General features: G+C 47.8%; 1 protein-coding gene across 1 annotated transcript in view; it reads right to left on the reverse strand.

The window, feature by feature from the left end:
* Nucleotides 1–20,394, reverse strand: part of LOC149325319 (uncharacterized) — a 139,933-nt gene that overhangs the window by 105,595 nt on the left and 13,944 nt on the right. The window contains exons 2-5 of the mRNA XM_089564232.1: nt 19,509–19,600; nt 17,942–17,983; nt 10,693–10,773; nt 6,147–6,166 (exon numbers count right to left, since the gene is read on the reverse strand). Of these exons, the coding sequence (XP_089420358.1) occupies nt 6,147–6,166; nt 10,693–10,773; nt 17,942–17,983; nt 19,509–19,600 (235 nt within the window). The remainder of the gene's footprint in view (nt 1–6,146; nt 6,167–10,692; nt 10,774–17,941; nt 17,984–19,508; nt 19,601–20,394) is intronic.

Below are 20,394 nucleotides of genomic sequence, written 5' to 3' on the forward strand. Positions count from 1 at the left end.
AGTTACTTTACAGTGTACAAGTAAGCTAAACTGGGCTAGTCGGAGCAATTGCATCTTCGAAAAACGTAGCGCGAAACACAAGACACAGGTAAGGTGAAGACAGGACACGAGCGCTTCTCACGACTGAATTTTTTATTAGGAAGGATATCAGAATATATACCATAGATATGGAAGCGAAGATGAAAGAAACAACAAAACAAAAACAACCTTAACAAAAAGTGAGATTGTGTACCTCCAATCGGTTGTCAAGTAACAGTGCACATGTTTTATGTTGCTATGCTATGTACCTGCTTCCATCGCCGGCCTTTTACCTCCTCGTCTTGTTCTTTTTTTTCAGTTGTTATTTTGTTTTTCCTTCTTTCTTCTTCGCTTCCATATCTATGGTATATTGTCGTGTCCGGTCGCTGTGTTGAATGCAGCGAAAGACGCACACGGTACTTTTAGACTTCGTTTATTTAGAGCCGATGAGGGTGCGACCAGCGTCGACCGAGGCAGGAGCCGAACTGGCCGCCCGAAGAAAGGAGGGAGTGGAGAAGCGTCCACGGCAGGGAGTGGCTTCCCAGAACAGGAGGAGGGTGCGGGGGCGCACCGTGGGGGGGCATCCGGCGACAGCGTGCGACGAGGGGCAAGCGGTCGTTAGGAGGAGGATTGAGTGGTCGTTAGGAGGAGGATTGAGTGGTCGTTAGGAGGAGGATGCGAACTGTCGTTAGGAGGAGGACGCGGGGGCGCACACACACAAAAGCAATAAGGGGACACAACACTTCCTTCCCCCTTAGAAAGTTGCCTGGTATCGTGCAGGGGGTCGGCGCTCACGCGTGGAGGCGCGCTGGCTTTGTGCGCTCGGGGGAGAAACACTTGTAGGCTGGCTGTTGTTCGCTGTGTCTCCTGGGTCTGTCCTGGGCGAAGTCTCTTCTTCCGGGAAGAGGTGCCAGGCTATGTGGGAAGATGGTGCACGTGCTCTCTCCGCTGGCGGACAGCTCTCAGACGGCGTCGTAAATCTACGCAGCTGGTTGAGATGTCGGCGTGCTACTGTGCCATGTATGTTGACGAGCCAAGAGCGCAGGCCTATGCGTCTGACAATTGTAGCTTCCTCCCAGCGTGGCTTTTTCAGAAACTGTCGGGCGAGGACGCGCTGCCCCTCATTAAGCGTGCCGCAGCGCGGAATTGCTTTTTCTTCCCGGAACGTCTCTGCCTTTGGCTCGGGGAGGATGGCTGTGAGCTGGGTTCGCATTTCACGCTCGAACATCATTTTCGAGGGGGTCTCGCCTGTTGTGCTCTGAACCGTCGTGTGCTGCTTGAAGAGAAAGCGCGCAAGGCGGCGCTGCAGCGAGCCTGTCTGATCTCTTTCAAGGGCGCGTTTTAGCTCGGCTACGTAGCGCTCGGCTTGTCCGTTTGTCGCTGGGTGGTAGGGGGCCGATGTAACTGATGAGATCCCGTTGTCGCGATAAAACTTGAGGATCTCCGCAGACACAAACGGTGTTCCGTTGTCCGACACTACCTTGCGCGGCAGGCCGAACGTTGCAAATAGTGATCGGAGGTTGTCAATGACTGCTGCCGAAGTCGTCTGTCCCATTTGCCTTATCTCAAGCCACTTTGTGTAGGCATCTACGACCACAAGGAAAGTGCAGCCCTCAATTGGTCCTGCAAAATCAATGTGCAGTGTGTGCCATGGTGTGTCTGGCTTTTCCCATTCTGGAACAGGAGCTTTCGGCGGGGCGCTCCGGCTGCTCTGGCAAGGCCTGCATTCTCGCACCACTGTTTCGATGTCGTTGTCAATGCCAGGCCACCACATGTAGCTTCTGGCACACTTTTTCATTGCAACGATGCCCCGATGTCCGGCGTGGATGAGAGACATAGCTTGTGCGCGTAGTTCTCTCGGCATCACAACTCGGGACCCAAATATGATGCAGCCGCGATGGGTGCTCAACTCTGTAGCTCGCCTGCGGTAAGCGTCGAAGTTGTCCCCTTTGAGTTTATGCACGTTGCCTTGTTGAACAGCTGTGTAAACTAGCCGGAGAGCTGCGCACTTCTGCGTAGATGCTGCAACTGTGCCTGCTGTAAGCGGAGGTTCTGGCAGTGCTTCGAACATCAGAACGTCTCCTGGTGGAAATGGTTCGTCAACAGTTGCGTCCAGTGGCAGACGGCTTAGCGCATCGGCGTTTTGATGTTTACTCCCATTGCGGTAGACCAGAGCGTAGTCGTACGCTGAGAGTTTGATGCACCAACGTGTCATTCGCGGAGACAAAGTTGGTGGCATAGGCCTTTGTGGTCCCAGAATGCCCAATAGCGGTCGGTGATCGGTTATAAAGGTCACCTTCCGGCCGGCAATGTACTGGTGAAAATGTGTCGCCGCGTAGACGATGGCTAGCCCTTCTTTGTCAAGTTGCGCGTAGTTGCGTTCTGCTTGCGACAACGTACGTGAGGCGAAGGCGATGGGAGCTTCCCTTCCTTGCTCGTCAGTTTGCGATAGAACCGCGCCGACTCCGTACGGTGATGCGTCGCAAGCCAAAAGCAGAGGCTTCCTTTCGTCGTAGTGGCGGAGGACTGTACATCTTCGAATCAGGTCTTTCAGGGCATCGAATGACTGCTGATGGCGTGGCGACCATGTCCATGTCACATCTTTCCGAAGGAGTTGGTATAAGTCGTTGGCCACGGTAGCTCTTTGTTCCAAGAACCGGTCGTAGAACGTCAAGAGTCCGAGAAAAGCCTGTAGCTCCTGCTTGTTTGTTGGAGCTCGTGCTTCTGTGATCGCTCGCACTTTGTCCTCGGTAGGGTGAATGCCTTCCGCATCAATTCGGTGTCCCAGAAATTGCACCTCTGGCACCGCAAAACAGCACTTCGATTTGCTTATGCACAAATTAGCGTTTGCTAGCCTTTCGAGAACGAGCTCTAGGCGCACTGCATGCTCTTCAGTGGAAGTGCCACTGATGATGACATCGTCAAGGTAGACACAAACTCCTGGGATGCCCTGAAGCACTGTCTCCATGAATTTTTGAAATATGGCCGGGGCTGCAGCTACGCCAAAAGGCAGTCGCTTGACTTTGTACAAGCCTTTCAGTGTGTTAATTGCCAATAATTCAGCAGTTGACTCGCTCACCTTCAGCTGCTGATACGCCTGGGTGAGGTCCAATGTGCTGAAGACTCTTGCGCCACGTAGTACACTGAATACTTCTTCAGGTGTCGGTAGCGGGTAAGAGGACGCTTTAGTCGCAAGATTGACGGTGCTCCGGTAGTCTCCGCAGAGGCGTATGGTTCCGTTCTTCTTGCGAACTACGACAAGTGGTGTGGCCCATTCTGAATGCTGCGTCGGCTCGATGACACCTTGCTGCTCCAGTTTGTCCAACTCTTTTTCAACTGAATCTCGGAGAGCAAACGGCACCGGCCTGGCCTTCAGAAATTTGGGTTGCGCGTTGTCCAACAACTCCAGTGTGACCGGGGGCCCTTCGTTTCCTGGAATCTCTTCCGAGAATACTCTTTCGTATTTCTCTTGCAGTTGCTCAACCATGTTCTGGCTCGGCGTCTGGTGTATGCCGCATATCATCACGCCTAGTGGAGAAAACCAGTTTCTCCCTAGAAGGCTTGATCCTGTGCCCTTCACAACAAGCAGAGGTAGCGTATGGGTCTGGCCGTTGTAGTTAACCTGCACGTTGGCAGAGCCCAATAGTGGCAGATTCTGTCCTGACCACGTTCGCAGGTGCGTGTCGTCTTGTTGCAGGGCGGGTGCGTCAGATGGCCATGAAGTTCGGAACGTGTCCTCACTGATCAGAGTACAGGCTGCGCCGGAGTCCACCTCGAACTTAATCAGCTGGTGATGTACGCTTACTTCTGTAAAAATCTTCGGTCGCGTGCCGAGATTCATGGTGTTCAGGTCGTACAACACAGATGGTGTTGCTGATGTTGTTCCATGGAGATCAGATAGCGGCGTATTCTCTGAGGCGTTGACGCTGTGATTAGGCTGGGAAGGTGACTTTATCTTGGCAAGTCTCCGTTTCGTAATGCATGCTCTTTCGATATGCCCTCGCTTGTGGCAAAAATTACACGTGGCTGACTGGAATCGACATCCCTGGGGGTTGTGTTGGTCGTCACACCGCCAGCAGCGTTGTGCCTTTTTGACCGATTTTACAACAACAGAAGGCTTGCGCACCTGGTTGCTTGTCTGGTGTACCGGCTCGGTGTTCCGGCGAATCCCTCTCTGCTGGTGACCGGCGCTCTCCGCTCGAACGGCGATGTCGTAAGCTTTGCTGAATGTGAGGTCCTTCTCAGCGAACAGGCGCTGCTGCAGTGACTCGTCACTCAGTCCGCACACAAATCTGTCGCGTAACATCACGTCCAAGGGAAGCATGGTGGTGTTAGCAGAAGAAGCTGCGTCTCCCTCCTGCCCGGTAGCTGTTGTCGACAGCGTTCCAAAATTGCAGTCGGCAGCGAGCTTCATGAGCGCGGCTACGTAGGCGCTCACAGTTTCTCCTCCCAGTTGATCTCGTCGTTGGAAGCGAGCCCGGCTGTAGACCTCGGATGGCCTTGGGTCGTAGTGCTTTTGCAGCGCTTTTACGATGTCGTCGTAAGACACTGCCGCTGGTGTGCTTGGCTGAATAAGGGCGCAGACAGTATCGTAGGTCTGCTCCCCGCACAGCGTCAGCAGGTTGGCCCTCTTCAAGGCTGGGTCTGTGATGTTGTTAGCTTCAAAGTAGAACTGAAGGCGTCCAACCCACGATGACCACGATGAGCCGTTGAACTCTGGTATCTGATTGGGAAACCCTCGCGTAGCCATGGCTTGTCAATAGCGTTGCGTAGCGCGGGTCGAATCCACTTTCTCGTCGCCACTGTCGTGTCCGGTCGCTGTGTTGAATGCAGCGAAAGACGCACACGGTACTTTTAGACTTCGTTTATTTAGAGCCGATGAGGGTGCGACCAGCGTCGACCGAGGCAGGAGCCGAACTGGCCGCCCGAAGAAAGGAGGGAGTGGAGAAGCGTCCACGGCAGGGAGTGGCTTCCCAGAACAGGAGGAGGGTGCGGGGGCGCACCGTGGGGGGGCATCCGGCGACAGCGTGCGACGAGGGGCAAGCGGTCGTTAGGAGGAGGATTGAGTGGTCGTTAGGAGGAGGATTGAGTGGTCGTTAGGAGGAGGATGCGAACTGTCGTTAGGAGGAGGACGCGGGGGCGCACACACACAAAAGCAATAAGGGGACACAACATATATATTCTGATATCCTTCCTAATAAAAAATTCAGTCGTGAGAAGCGCTCGTGTCCTGTCTTCACCTTACCTGTGTCTTGTGTTTCGCGCTACGTTTTTCGAAGATGCACTTTACAGTGTTACGCACTTTTACTGTAGTTACTGTACAATGTCGCATGTCCACTGTAATAAAGGCTTTCACAGTATCAATTCTCTGCTTCCCCAAAGGCTCCTAAGCTGCAATTTAAAGTAGAGAGCCGACAAAGAGAATTGGAATTAAAGACAGGCCGTCCTAAGCAAGCACAATAATATCCTGTAGCTCTCTTCTTTGCTATAAATGGTGAATAATTAACACCAAAAGGCTAGCTTTAAAACCTCCGTATGAGCATGAAATGCTTTCCGTCAGCATCCCCTACCAATTCCTAGTTTAAGAAAACAAAAAATATCCCCATTGCGATCAAAAAAGCCCTTGCATTATAGGTAATAAATTATTCGTTTGTTTTTTGACTGAATAACGTCAGTCGCCTAATCAAATGCGCTCGAAAACAATTATTTTATGCCCATGTGGATATTTTTTGCGTTCAGGTGTAGACGACGATTGAATCTAGCCACAGTTCGTTTTTCTATATTGTCCCCAGGAGGAGTGAAGTTTGTAGTCGCACGAACTTGGCATCAAATTACAAAACTGTCCTACACGGGCTTTTCAAACTACCACAGCCGGATGAGTTCTGAATGGGCTGCTATGACGTCGCATTCCTTGCTTCCGTTTGTCTGGGCGGTTTCACACGCTGCCTAAAATCTAAAAAAGATAAAAACCATCGTATGAACAATGCGGCAGTATAAGGCCATACAGAGTTTTTTTTTTACCGTTGTCCTCAAATTTCAAAGCTTATGATTTCTATCTCTTTCCAATTATTTTAATCAAGATTGCCCGCATCTGTTATTTGTGACTGTGACTTACCATTCGAGCGAACGTCATCGAAAGGTGTAGGTGCTGCGAAAAAGAGAGAATCACTGCATTGAAATGACTGTATTCTCAATTACGGTTTAAGTACGAATAGAGTGGGGACTTTGGCAACTGCTTGCGTTGGCCTTGCCCAGAACTTTAATCTTTTCGTAGAGGTAAAGAGAAGTTGGTTTTGAAAATCTCAATGGTTTGTCACCAAATTAAGCAAAAAGCTTTTGAAGCGTTCACGATAACCCTTGGGGTCCCTTGCTAAACCGAGTCTTTAAGAGAACACCTTAAAATTTCTAAATATAGGGTTGTAGATATCAAGAATGAAATAAAAAAAACTACGAGTAACCTGCCTGTGATTTCCTAGGATAATATTGCTATTGTTGTCTGTGTCGAAGTTAGCGCACCTCTATGTCCCTGTCGCCATATGGATGGTGGTTGTTTCTATTTTATTTATTTATTGATACTCCACCCCTTGGTGCTGAGACGTTAGCGGGGTGGCAAAAATGTGTCTCACAAAACAGACGACATAAGAAATAAAGTAAAAGTACAAATTCAAGCTTCCCTGTCTGCATCAGGAATACAATAATTTGACTGCACGCTTTGAGAGCGACAGGACATAAGAAATGCATGCTATGGTACAATAGAGCGGGCAGTTGGAATCTGTGGCCGTAGTCATTCCAACGCATCATCAGCGGAAGCTGTGCAAGCTCCGGTCGAGCGTCCTGCGCGCTCGGCGCTGATTTAGCGCAGGAATATGCACTGGATTTCCACTCCCTATTGAGCTTCATAAAATAATTTTTTATTGTTTAGAAAACTGATAAAACGTCCTCTTGTGCGTGCATGCTTCTAATTCACCTTTGGCGCTAACAAAGTATGTTAAAAACGTTGAGTGAATTTATATTAGGTGGAATAATTTTTGCAATATATGCCTATCCTGGCACAGAGTGTGATACTCATTATATATTTTTCGCAATCAAATAGGTTTAAAACTTTTCAATGCTTCGCTGAAGCATCTGGTATAAAATTTTTACCAGCCCAACTTAAATTCTGCCCAAAGATCGATTAATTTTTTACGGCTATGATGGCATGTGAGGTGCAAAAGAATGTTTCGCATGTTTATCCTTCACGTTTCATGTGATGGATTACTAAGAATTATTGTGAGCGGTCAGAGTAGTCTCCACGTAGCTGATCCTTTTCGTCCTGTTCCAAAACCTCTTTCCGAGCAATTGCAGTAGCACTCTTCGCATCTGTAAAAAAATGCAAACTGCCGAATACCGTGCATATATTTTTTGATAGTGCTGTGGTATTCAGCGATCACTGCTTCCCTGATTATGCTCATCGGCGCTTCACCATAAGCCTCTACACATACCAACTTGTTCGTAACAATTATAGGCGGCAACGTTGTATTTTTTTTTTCAATTGTATGAGCTCCAACACTTAGGAAAGGAAAAGAGTCAGCAGTGAAGTAAGATTACTAGAGTAATGAAACAAATGTGGCTCCCTGACCGGCTTCTTCAAATGGAATTTAGTCTGTCCCAGAAGACGCGAAAAATAAAATTTTGCTCCCTTCTCAAGTCTAGTCTGGAGCCTCAAAGAGACATGTATTTCAATTAAAATGCTTTACTTCGTAATGGAGCACCCCTACCAGCAAACCTGATGGCTGAGCCATGAACATATGTATATCCATGACGCTAACTGCTAAACACTCCACGCGAGCTACAGCTCTTGAGTTCATGGTTCCCTTTAAATTTATTTCCATTGTACCTAGAGAATTCATCGCATGCAGTGAAGTACTTCTGCATTGGGTTACTCGGATGTCCAAGAGCATTAGCTAAGAAACTTATATCCGAAGATAGAAAGACTTTCTGAAATTGCGGTCGTTGTAGTACACAAACGGTGAAGTATAGTTTGTCCAGAAACAGCGCGGTAGAAATAAAGCTTGTTTATTCAACTTAAAATGCCACTGAGCATCCTACAAGATGCACAGATGCACGCTTGTAAGCATGAAAGAAAGCTTGGTGTAATCATTTAGGGTTATTCCTCCTTGTGTCATTTTAAGCCTCAGCATAATCTCTACCCAAAAGCTACCTGCATAATACTCAAAGTCGTTTAAATAATTTCTTGATACTGCGCGAATTAAACGCGCTCGTATACCCGAATCATGTAGCAGTAAGCTATATATTTGTTTTACGATATTTAATTTTCAGAAGGTTCTGTAGCCTTTGCTGCTAGTTTGCCGTTTCCTACTTGAGAAAAAATGGACCGTACTCGTAGCATGAGCGAGTGAATTTCCAAAAGCTCTTTTGATACATTTCTTTCCTAAATATTTCTCAGTTTGACGGATGTGGCGTTGACCACCTAAGAGCGGGAACCAAGGTTAAGTGACCAGGCTGCAGTTTTGTGTCTGCACAGTTCTTATATATGAAAGCGCGTTGAGCGTGCTAATGCGAAAGCATTATATGCCCCGGCGTCCGTCGCCGTGCATGGCACGAAATTCGCATTATGTCGGAACGGAAGAGTACGAGGTCGCAACACCTGTCAGCGAGCATATGTAGCCATGAATGACGAACCGTAACGTATGAAAGTCATGACTCATGACTGCTAGTTATTCATGCTGTAGGCGTTTGCAGTGCACACGAAACAAGGACGGACAGAAAAGGGAACGAAACAGAGCGCTCTGTTTCGTTCCCTTTTCTGTCCGTCCTTGTTTCGTGTGCGCTGCAAACACCTACAGCATGAAAAACCAACTAGCCCAAGAAAAGACAATGCTAGTTATTCTTCAACGTAGCTTGGCCCAGTACTTTACAAGTAATCTAGTGTCAGGTGTATAGATTTTATACAAGGTATGCAGAGACATGTCTTGTAGTCATACTCATGACTGATAGTCATTCTGTAACGCAAAATGGCTCAGGAATTTCCTGGTTTTCCTTTCTCATACATGTGCAGCCTGAAGTGTCTGTGCCGAAATTTTTTTCTACATCTTACCCTCATATATAGGGGATTTGTTGTACTTCATTGGACTGATAATTTTTTTGCAGTTACTTAACGGTTCCTACGAATTAGATTCGTCAGTCGCGCAAATTGGGGCTACTCTACAAAAAGAAAAACAAAAAGGTTTCATGCAGACTCTGAAGGGATTCTGGATAGCGACACACCTTAATTCAAAGGTGGTATAAAAATTCTTCAGTGTGCGTTGCAATAAAATTGCTCCACGCAGGTGCTAAATCGCTCATCGATGAGCATTCGGAACTCCGGCCGAGCTTACCCTTCGAGCTCGGCTAGTTTATACAAGAAGGAGCAGATGGCACCGGCGCCAGTAACTGAGCCGAGCTGCGTTGCCCTAACCGCGTTTTAGCCGGCGCCAGTGGGCCTGAAAAGTGAAGTCGGGTTTGTTGGTTACGGCTATTGCCAAAGTGAAGGCTGAGTCGATGAATGGACTCATATACAGGTATACAAGACGCTCAGGGCCTTTAGTTGCTTGCGTAATTTTTTCCGCCTTTCATCTTAGTGCTGTTGAAGCCAGGGAGTTGAAGTATTACACATGGCAACCCTGATTGGCGTCATCCTGAAGTCGTGGGGCGTACTTTTTGGATAAAATTGTGCCTACCCCAGATTAAACGAGGGTACGATATGGAAAATGCGTTGTCCCTGTTGTCCCCTAGCGTTGCAGCTGAATTTGCTTTGGAGAGTATTTATTTATTAATTTCTTGATGTGGAAATACCTGTGTGGGGACTTTAGCAGGCTGGGTAAAGAAAACTAAGCAGTTTAACGAAACAGGCACAGGTAAACAAGTAATAACAGTCGAAGTTGCAGCTCTGAAACACAGTGTCAAAGAAAAAAAAATATACATACAAACAACAATAGTACAGGAAACGATATTTGCATCCAAATAAACTATGCAATATGCCGCGAGAATAACGTCAGCGACAGTTGCAGCACCTAATTGGTATTCCAATCAGAAATAGTTCGTGGAAGGAATGAGTATTTTAAGCATTTATTGCGCGTGAAAAAAGGAGTTAAACTTAGCTCATGTCACTGCCGGGTCACATATCCAGGTTACAAAACAAGGAAATCGGTGAGTTCAGTTACGTGGTGTCCTTTAATAATTGGATACATGAATTTAAGTCGTGCAGAACGATTTCGCACAGTGATTGTCGGCAAGCCTGCTATGGTAAAAACATGTGTAAGTGATGTACGTCGGTTGACTGTTATGTACGTATCGAGCAGCCTTCTTTTGAACCTCTCTACTCTGTTGATATTAGTGTGAGTGAGCGTGTCCCTAAGGTCAAAACTCAAAACGTCAAGAGAGTCAAGACTGGCAACAACGCAAGACAAGGTTTTTGTAGGCAGGGAACCGCTGCCTGATTCGCACGGGATAGCAAACTAGATGTTAATATCCGACTTAATTTGTCTACCCTGTCTATTGGGTGTGAATAATTCTTTTGTTAACACATCGCTTGAAGGCGACTTAATGTATTCATGTGTTTGCTCGCGACCGAAAAAGATGGGATGCAAGGACACTTAAAATTAAGGCATGCTTTCGCCAACTCTGTTTACTTACGGTGCGCAGTGTGTTCGTTCATTGCGTGGCCGCCGCTCTGCTGGTTCCCTGGGCCGCCACCGGACCCCACTATGTACCGCTCTGCAAATGTGAACAGATAGAAAGCGCACAAAGCTGACTCCTGAGCGCATGGCAGGATGCGTAACAAAATATTGCCACGTATCATTGTAGTGTCCGTTCGTTCGCGCAAGGCCGCAGGAAAGTGGTGTTATCATTTTTGTTCTTGACGCGAGAAGCGACCGGTCTAATCTCGAATGTTCGCAGCCATGAACAGCTGCATCTACGTGTTTCCAGATTACTCTAGATGATCTCGACCTGTTATCTCGAAGTTTCCTTGCCGACTTTAAATTGAACGATGCCGTGAGCAGCGGGCATTCGTAGTTCGACGATTGACAAGCACGCTTGTTGCTAACGCCGCCACCGAGTGATTCAGTTATTTTGCGGGCGCAAGTCAGCCCAAATAAAAAGCTTCGTTTGCAAGTCTTTCTGGTGTCTTCCTGACCGCTGGACTGCCGTCACTACAACGTGACATCTGGTGGAGGTGCTGGGTAGCCTTCCATGTACCGGACACCCCCAGCAAGTCGCGACGCCAGCCCTTCGAGTCATTCACCGCAGGACCTGAGTCCAGTCCACCGCGCAAGCCGACGTCTGCTAGGAGACGCACCTGAGTTCGGGATTCTGCCTGACCCTACCCGGAAACGAAAGCCAGCAGGAACGTCCACCATGAGCTTGCCCCAGCCGACGGCTCCAATCATTCTTCACCAGCCCCGGGTGCCACCAACCTTCGACGCTTCGCCTGGCGCCGACCCCGAAGAATGGCTGGAACAGTTCGACCGTGTGGCTACCTTCAACAACTGGGATGATGCTACGAAACTTAGGTACGTCTTTTTCGCCTTGGAGGGACCAGCAAAAGTCTGGTTTGAGAATGAGGAGGCTAACCTCACGAACTGGGAAACCTTCAAGGAGCAGCTTCTAAAGACCTTCACGAACGTTGTGCGAAAGGAGAGAGCCCAGCAGCTGCTACAGTCTCGCATACAACACCCAAACGAGACCGTTGCTGTGTACACTGAGGAAATGAAGCGTCTCTTCCGGCGTGCCGACGCAAGCATGAAGGAAGAAGAAAAAGTAAGGTTGCTCATGCGAGGAGTTAAAGAGCAACTCTTTGCCGGCCTCGTCCGAAACCCACCGAAAACTGTCGCGGAATTTGTAGAAGAGGCATCCACGATGGAAAAAACTCTGGATGCCCGAGCCCGCCAGTATGACCGCCAGCAGCGCATTTTCTCAGCAAGCTGCCTGGACACCGCTAACAGCAATGACCTGCGGGATGTTATACGTCAAGTTGTGCGAGAGGAGCTCCGACGATTGCTGCCAACGGGAACGCAGCCGCAAATTTCATCGCTCACGGACGTCATCAGGGACGAGGTTCAACAGGCCTTGGGTGTGACGCCGACACCCACGCAGCCTCTGCAGCCCCATGACTTACGCCGCAGCTGTGCGCCGTCCTGCCCCTCGACGACGGGACCCAAGCCCCTATCGCCCTCAGCCAGCTGCGCTGGACCGCCGCCCACTCGCCCCAACCCGCCCGTCCTACGAGCGCCGCACACAGACGAGGAAATGCGACGAGTGGAGAACTCCCGACCAGCGCCGTCCACTATGCTTCCACTGTGGCGAAGCCGGTCACGTCCTCCGGCACTGCCCATACAGAAGACTGGGCATCCGAGTGTTTTCTTACGACGCTCCACGACCCCGACCCGGCCAGCGACCAGCCGAAATCGAGAAGTTTTTGCGTCGGGAAGGATGCTCATCGCCGAGCCGCCTATCACGTTCCCCGTCGCCATCTTCACCGCGCTTTGTATCTCCTAGCCGAGGTTACGCGATGCGTGGACGCTCCCCCAGCCCCCGAAGGTTAAACTGAATAAAGCAGCCTCTGGAGGTGAGGTTGCTTCTAAGCGCAAGGACCAAGATTCTCCATCAACGAAAACACAAGACTATGCCTCAACTACGACGACCCCTACGGCGACGACGACGACCCCTACGACAACGACGACCACCACGACGACGACGACCCCTACGACGACGACGACCCCTACGACGACGACGACCCCTACGATGACGACGATCCCTACGACGACGACGATCCCTACGACGACGACGACAACTACGACTACGACGACAAATACGACAAAAACTACAACACCGACGACGACGACTACGACGACACGGCCAGACTTGAAGCTTTTACCGCTGCTCTTACACCTTATTAGGAACGCTAAAGGACTCTAAGTTCTCGAAGCATTCTCCGCGTTGATTTTCATTTTAAAGCATCGAGACGATGCTTCTTTGGGAGGGGGGTAATGCCACGTATCATTGTAGTGTCCGTTCGTTCGCGCAAGGCCGCAGGAAAGTGGTGTTATCATTTTTGTTCTTGACGCGAGAAGCGACCGGTCTAATCTCGAATGTTCGCAGCCATGAACAGCTGCATCTACGTGTTTCCAGATTACTCTAGATGATCTCGACCTGTTATCTCGAAGTTTCCTTGCCGACTTTAAATTGAACGATGCCGTGAGCAGCGGGCATTCGTAGTTCGACGATTGACAAGCACGCTTGTTGCTTACGCCGCCACCGAGTGATTCAGTTATTTTGCGGGCGCAAGTCAGCCCAAATAAAAAGCTTCGTTTGCAAGTCTTTCTGGTGTCTTCCTGACCGCTGGACTGCCGTCACTACAACGTGACAATATTTCTTTGAAGCTTTTCTATGGATCCCTTCGAGCAGTTAAGACTGCCATAGAAAATCAATGGAGATGAGAGAAAAAAAACTTTAATAGCAAAAAATAAAAGCCTGCTTACAGGAGATCTGCGGTTATATTGATTACTATCGTGAAGTCCTACAAGTTATGAAGACATTCTGTTCATAAATTTTTGCCAATGAAAAATGCTTTTGTCCAAAATTTGTTTGGTAAGAAAGAGAATGATCTTCCAATCATGTAGGATAGGATAGGATAGGATAGGATAGGATAGGATAGGATAGGATAGGATAGGATAGGATAGGATAGGATAGGATAGGATAGGATAGGATAGGATAGGATAAACTTTATTTGCTCTATTTTACAAGTTATTACGGTCGACAGAGGTCGGCGCCCCTATTCCAGGGCACCGCTGAGCTTGGCTGCTCGCTGGGAATGGATGACCAGTTCTCTCTGGAGAACCGGGTTGCCGCTGGAGAGCAAACTCTCCCACTGTTCCACACTCGCATTTTGTATTCTATGGAAAGCCTCGTTTCTTTTGCATTCCCACGTGATATGATATAGGATGGGTTTGGCCCCACACCATGGGCATATGTCCCTGTACTGATCCGGGTACATTTTGCTTAGTATATGTAAGCTCGCAAAGGTTCCCGTTTGCAGTTGCCGCCAGTATACTGCTTCTTGTTGATTTAAAAGGCTTTGTGGGGGAGGATAACAAACTGCCGGGCACTATAGCGACTTATTGGCCGTAATTCAGTAATATGAAGTTGGTGACGCTGTCTACGACAGCCGATAGGATATTGTTCCATTGCTGACTCCTGCCCCTACTTCTGATATGAAGTTGCAAATTTGTATTGTTCTCAGCGGACGATACATTTCGGTGACATCCTAGTCAACTGGGCAGTTGCGATCGAAAAAAATCACCGTTAAGTTCATGAAAGACGATTCGTGATCTAATTCCCAAGTCTGGTTGTTAAATACAGTTTACCATGTTTCTTTAGCAGAATTGTCCATTACTAGTCTCAGCCGAAAACTAGAGACAAATAGGGAAAAACTCAGGCTTTAGGAGTTATATCGGAATCTTATGAGAGCTACAAAAACAAACTTGGGGGCCACTTAAGTTCACCTCATGAGCATGACGCGGCAGCGTTGAAGGGTCCCTAGGATGGCACACTTTCGCGATCACGCACTTCCTTACTCCCCATAACTGTCCGTATCATTTGGCGATGCTTATGAGTGACCATAATGACCAAGAGTGACCCTACTGTGTGCCTTATGAGGAAAAGAATTCATTATTTTCAGTGTCAGCAGATTCCTGAGCATGTGTAGGGGTAGCCTCCTGGGTTCCTGACTCAAGGGGCAGCGATTCAATTTCGCTTGACCATATGATTTCTTTGTTTTCAGCAGAAACTGCATATCTACGTCACTGCCCTCTCGACCAATTAGGGTTTTCCAGTCGCGCCAACCCCGGTTTTTCCGGTCAATGTGACCTTTATTACTGTTGGATTAGTAAAATAGAGCACAACTGTACTATGGCACGAATATGCATCGGGCACAGTTCGATAGGAAAAGAAAAAAAACACCTGATGTGGTCACTACTATGTATTATAGGGTTCAAAGTTCTCCAGGAAACGCGACAAGTGATTTTGCCTAATAGCTGCCATGCTTGTTTTTTAGCGATCACCTGCTATCACTAACATATGTCAAGGCGCTCAAGTCCGACTTTCACCTCAACAAGTGTCGTCGTCAGCCAGCGGCTTATCAGAGAGCTGTCAGCTTCAGTTCTCGATGACGTGTCCTGGACAATTTTGTCCTTCACAGTACGTTGATGAATTGTGCCTTCTTTACGTACCGCAATGAAAGGACTGAGTCATTCTAAGAAATATCTGTTCTTAACTTCGACCAGAATTAGCTGGAAATGGAGCCGTCTTGGAAGTTGCTGTGGGGGAGAGAAAGCCACGGGCCCTGCTAAAAGTAGAGCACACTATAAATTTTGCCTTTCCATGGCAGCAGTTACCGAATTAATTTCTGGTTTTATGGCGTTTAACGTCCAAAAGCAACTCAGGCTATGAGGGACGCCGTAGTGGAGGGCTCCGGGTAATTTCCACCACCTGGGGTTCTTCAGCGTGCACTGATACTGCAAAGTACACGGGCCTATAGTATTCCGCCTCAAGCGAAATTCGACCGCCCTGTCCGGGATCGAGCCCGCGCATTTTGGGTTAGGAGTCGTGCTCTATATCCTCTCAGTCACCACGGTGGCGGATTAATTTTTGAATCGCTGGATCAAACTGACGGGCAGTCTGCAGGTTCCTAAAAGCAATACAGCTGAACATATCAAATATTGGTAGAGGTATTGAATATTTCTTTAATAAAAGCTTTGTGCCCTCCTCCTTCCACTTGGGGGTTGTATACTTAGCTATTAAACATGAAATGCTTTTAGCTCCCGTTGTCGGCAGTGCGGTGACGTCACGCCGAGACCGAGAGCCAACATCCGGGCACTGAATTGCACTCATCCGGACACCGTACGAGATTTAACGAGACTCTCTAAGCCCTGCCACAGGACCGGCATACAAGCGGCGGTAGCTTCGCGCCGAATGGGTCTTGGCGTTCCTCCCTACCTGTATGGTGCGGTTCGGGTGTCCACCGAGATGACAGAGAATTACTGCGCCATTTCCTTTCCTCAAAAAGCGCTGCGTTCAAAGGGCAAGGCATCGCGCCGAACGGGTGGTGGCGTTCCGTGGACTGCCTGGCAGCGCTACAACACGCTGTCGCGTTCCACTCCTAAAGGCAAAGCTTAAGCGTCATTAATTAGCAGTTAATTAGTATTTATTCATTAATTAGTAAATAATCACTAATTAGTAATTTGCCATTACTTCGTCATCAATTATGTGTGACGTAAACCAGTGGGGACGTCGCCAGTGTCACATAGTCAAAGTGGTGCGGAAAACGATTTCGGCTCTACGCACTTTAGACAGTTTCGAACGCAGGCCTGCGTCTCGTCGTGTCCGCGTGCGCTTCGTGTTATGCCCGTAAACATTTCATGTTTACTCTACCCTCGGTTACGGGAGAGGCAGAGATTTTTAATGCAGAAGCCTTTAATGCCTCATCGTTGTAAGCAGAAGTTGTCGACAGAAATGTCACGCTTTTCAATTGGTCGAAACGGTCGTGACGTCACAGTGCGCGAATTTCAAACGGGCCAATTGTACTTTGGCTAGTAACCATGCAACCAAATAAAGGCATAGTATAGTGATGCTTCAAGTGGGACTGAGGTTAGTTAATTGTTTAAATGACCAAGTAGCCTAATTAACCTTTCTAGTCAGACCAGATAATTAAATAAAACCGAGTGGGAAATTGGTCGAGTTCAGGAATCGAAGCCCGGTGTCCGGAGTGCGAGACGAGCACACAACCACTCCGCCATGCCAGCTCGATGGATTGGAATGAGCAAAGGCACGCCTAGTAAATACGTCGTCTTCGTTCACTCCCACCTTCCTCCCTTCCCTTACGGCGAGGTCCACCGAGATATGAGAGACTGATACATTTCCTTTCCTCAAAAACCAATTTACCGACGAGCAATGCGTAGAACCTAACGGGCGATGGCGTTCTATGGATTGCCTGGCAGCGTTGTAAGACGCTGTCGCGTTTCACTCTTAGAGGCGAAGCCACATCTTAACAACGCATCAGTGGCACAGGCAGCAACACCGCGCTTACGGCTTTCGCCTCACCGCCCTTTAGGTCAACAAAGTGCCCCCTGAATTTTGTTTGACGACCTATGTGCTGCGAATTTCATGGGATGGTTTTGCACGAAGTTTTCGTTCTTTGGCGTTGGTGCCTTGCTTGGGCTTCTTAATGCTAGCGCCGCGCAAAAATGGTGAGTTTTTAATTTTACCCCTGAAGATTTCTTCAGCGCTGCTGCTGGCAACAGAGCACTTTCGCGACCATTGCATTAGTGGCATGGGAAATAAGCTTTGTAAAGCAGAGCTCTTTGCTATTACCAGTTGCGAAACTTCCCATAAGGTCCATGTGGCAAAAAATGAGAATATGAGGTGGTCAAAATTCAGGTGTTCACGCATTGCTGTGCCACTCGCGGTCAATAATGTAAACTGTCTTGAAGTTGGGAACTCCAAAATTGTTGACAAAAGTACAAACGCCTGGCAAGAAAATTAGTAGTAAATTTCATGGATTAAGACAAATTCATAGATCTAACAGTCGGACGGATAAAATAAGAGTAAAAATAAGAAAAAAGACGCTTCTCAGTAGAGAGTTGCGAGTTATAGACACAGCTTTTATTTTCTGCTTACAAATGGCGGCACGATCTGTAAAAACTCAGAAAGTGGCTACAAGGAGTGGTCACTTTGTGAAGCGGAGTTCCGAAACTAATATCAGCAAAAATTGCCGTGGCGAACTGCACTCGTTTAAAAAATATGAAAAGATATCCATCGGAAAATCGAACTTTAGTCCTGCATAGCCTCATCAAGAGCATCTGTCACAGGTTGGAAGCAATCTTACCTGTCGACGACGTCGTGGTTTGCTTCAGCGCCTCGGCGGAGACTGCAAAAATTGGAAGGCATCTTAAAATGAGAACAGTTATTTCCAGCATTATTTTATGAGAAGCTTTTCACAGTAATGTATAACACATAGATTAAGCAGCCCAAATTGCAAATTATCTTCAAAAAAAGTTCAGACATGAATCATTCGTAGTGAGCGCACGAACCTGTTTCTCGTACACAGCTCATCTTCGCTTCATGTGCCAGAGGCCTTGATGTTGTAACGATTACTTTGCTCGTATAGGAATGGCAGCCACCGTTTGCGACATTACGGGGTTGACAGTTAGCCAGAATCTTGTACGCCTTCTCTATTATAAGTTAAATGTTTAGGGGAATCCCCCAAGGTGGAGGAGTTTTGTAATAAGGGAGTATTTACTCATTGACATCCACCCGAAAGCTGAGAAAGCTGTACAGCTTTCTTTTGTAGCCGTATGGCTGCACTCGGGTGGATGTCAATGTCAATGAGTAAATACTCCCTTATTACAAAACTCCTCCACCTTGGGGGATTCCCCTAAACATTTAACTTATAATAGAGAAGGCGTACAAGATTCTGGCTAACTGTCAACCCCGTAATGTCGCAAACGGTGGCTGCCATTCCTATACGAGCAAAGTAATCGTTACAACATACGGCTACAAAAGAAAGCTGTACAGCTTTCTCAGCTTTCGGGTGGATGTCAATGAGTAAATACTCCCTTATTACATCTTTATTATAAAAGGCAGGGCTTAACAGGGGCACAAGGGCAAACACATTCAACGCGAAAAGAGCCCTTATAAAGTACGCCCTAGAATACTGCCTTTGCCTAGCAGCAAAGAATGTATCGGAAAAATGGATGAATCCTTTCTCTTTAAACACTCTAGTGAAGCCACATTTGAGGGCGTGGCATTTTAGTTCACCTCTTCGCGTTAGCGAGACTTTTCCTCGGATCATCTTCGCTTGACGAGCAGCAACCGCCTGAATTCGGTGTACCTATTAATATGTGCCTCCGGAAACCTCCGCATTGCATTCTTCGGTCATGGGCGCACTGTTCAAAGTTTTAGCAAATGTCTTCACGATTTCCATTAAGTGAAGAAATGCTGCAAAAACCTGTGTCTATGAGGAGTAGCCTCTAGACTTGGTGCGGGCTTTTCAGTTATGGCCAGTGTGGAACCGGGTGTCTGCATTTTATTTGGAAACTAAGACGGGCAAATTAGTTCACACAGAAGAAATATAAATGACAATGCGAACACCCCGGTTTCGGTGATTTTAGAGAAGTTAATTGCGCTACCGTGTTAGAGCTTCGGCGGGTGCCTTCTTGAAATATTAATTCTCATTTAAAGCAGGCAATTAACTCCAGATTAAGAGGAGCTGTCGGATCTCCAACGGCAGCACATGAAACGCCAAGGGGAAAATGAATTTATTCGGGGGAAGCATCTTGGCGAGACCCTTTCTTCATCATCTGAGGGGTTTGTAGAGAAATAGAAAGAAAGCAGGCCTCTATTTTCTCCTTCCCGGCGTGGATCGCCACAGGCTGTGTCGAAGATGTACTCACAGACGGTTCCCCAGAGGTAGAAGAGGAAGCAGAGGGTCAACATCGTGACGACACAGATGGCCACGGTGACGCTTCTGCTGTGCGGAACACGCCTGCGGTGCGGAGCAGTATCCACAATTTGTGAAATAAATTCTAAATCGCGGCACAAATGTGTCGTTTACGTGAAGAGCTTGAATGATTGTCGGGTAATATGGGGACCATTTGGAGAAGCCCTTTAGTGTGGACAGCAAATGCGATCTGCATTTGGCCTTACTGGCGTTCTTTCGGAGAGATGTAGTGCATATGGAAATAAAGATATATAATATAGGTCGACCAAAAATGAGATGAACAGACTGGTAATATCGTTCGTTCAGGAAGCTAAGGAGGACGACAGCAAAGACTTGTGTAGGGAGCATTGAGCGACGTCTATTTGACCCTTGCGCGACTGCACTTAATGACTCGAATATATCGCTGCTTATAATTGATGTAAACATAGGCATACTTGGCATAAATAACATAATTTATATCTTCGATGCGTGCACGAGAAAGCGCATTCCAATACCTCTCTGTTCTGTGGCTGTGTTAAACGTAGAGTAATACATCTTGGACATAACACAGCCCTGTAGCACTAAGTGTGCAGTGTTTGCTCATCTTCCGCAATAAGGCAGCCATAAGTAGCAAGCACCGCACAAAGGAGCGCAATAAAAAAACGCAGCACATTTTCTTCATTAGCCACTTTTGCCACTGCGACCATCGGCCTGGATTGAAAATAGTGCGCAAACTATAAAAGCCTCCTGGATTGGGCGTATTATTTTTCTTCAGTAAAACCCATTGTTGGGCTAGTTGGGGCGCTATGCCGGAAGGCCCGAGTTTGGCGCTCGCCCGAGTTTCACCCGAGTTTGCGATG

The sequence above is a fragment of the Amblyomma mixtum genome, chromosome 10, assembly GCF_055824585.1.
Source record: "Amblyomma mixtum isolate Tamu chromosome 10, ASM5582458v1, whole genome shotgun sequence".
Taxonomy (NCBI): Eukaryota; Metazoa; Arthropoda; class Arachnida; order Ixodida; family Ixodidae; genus Amblyomma; species Amblyomma mixtum.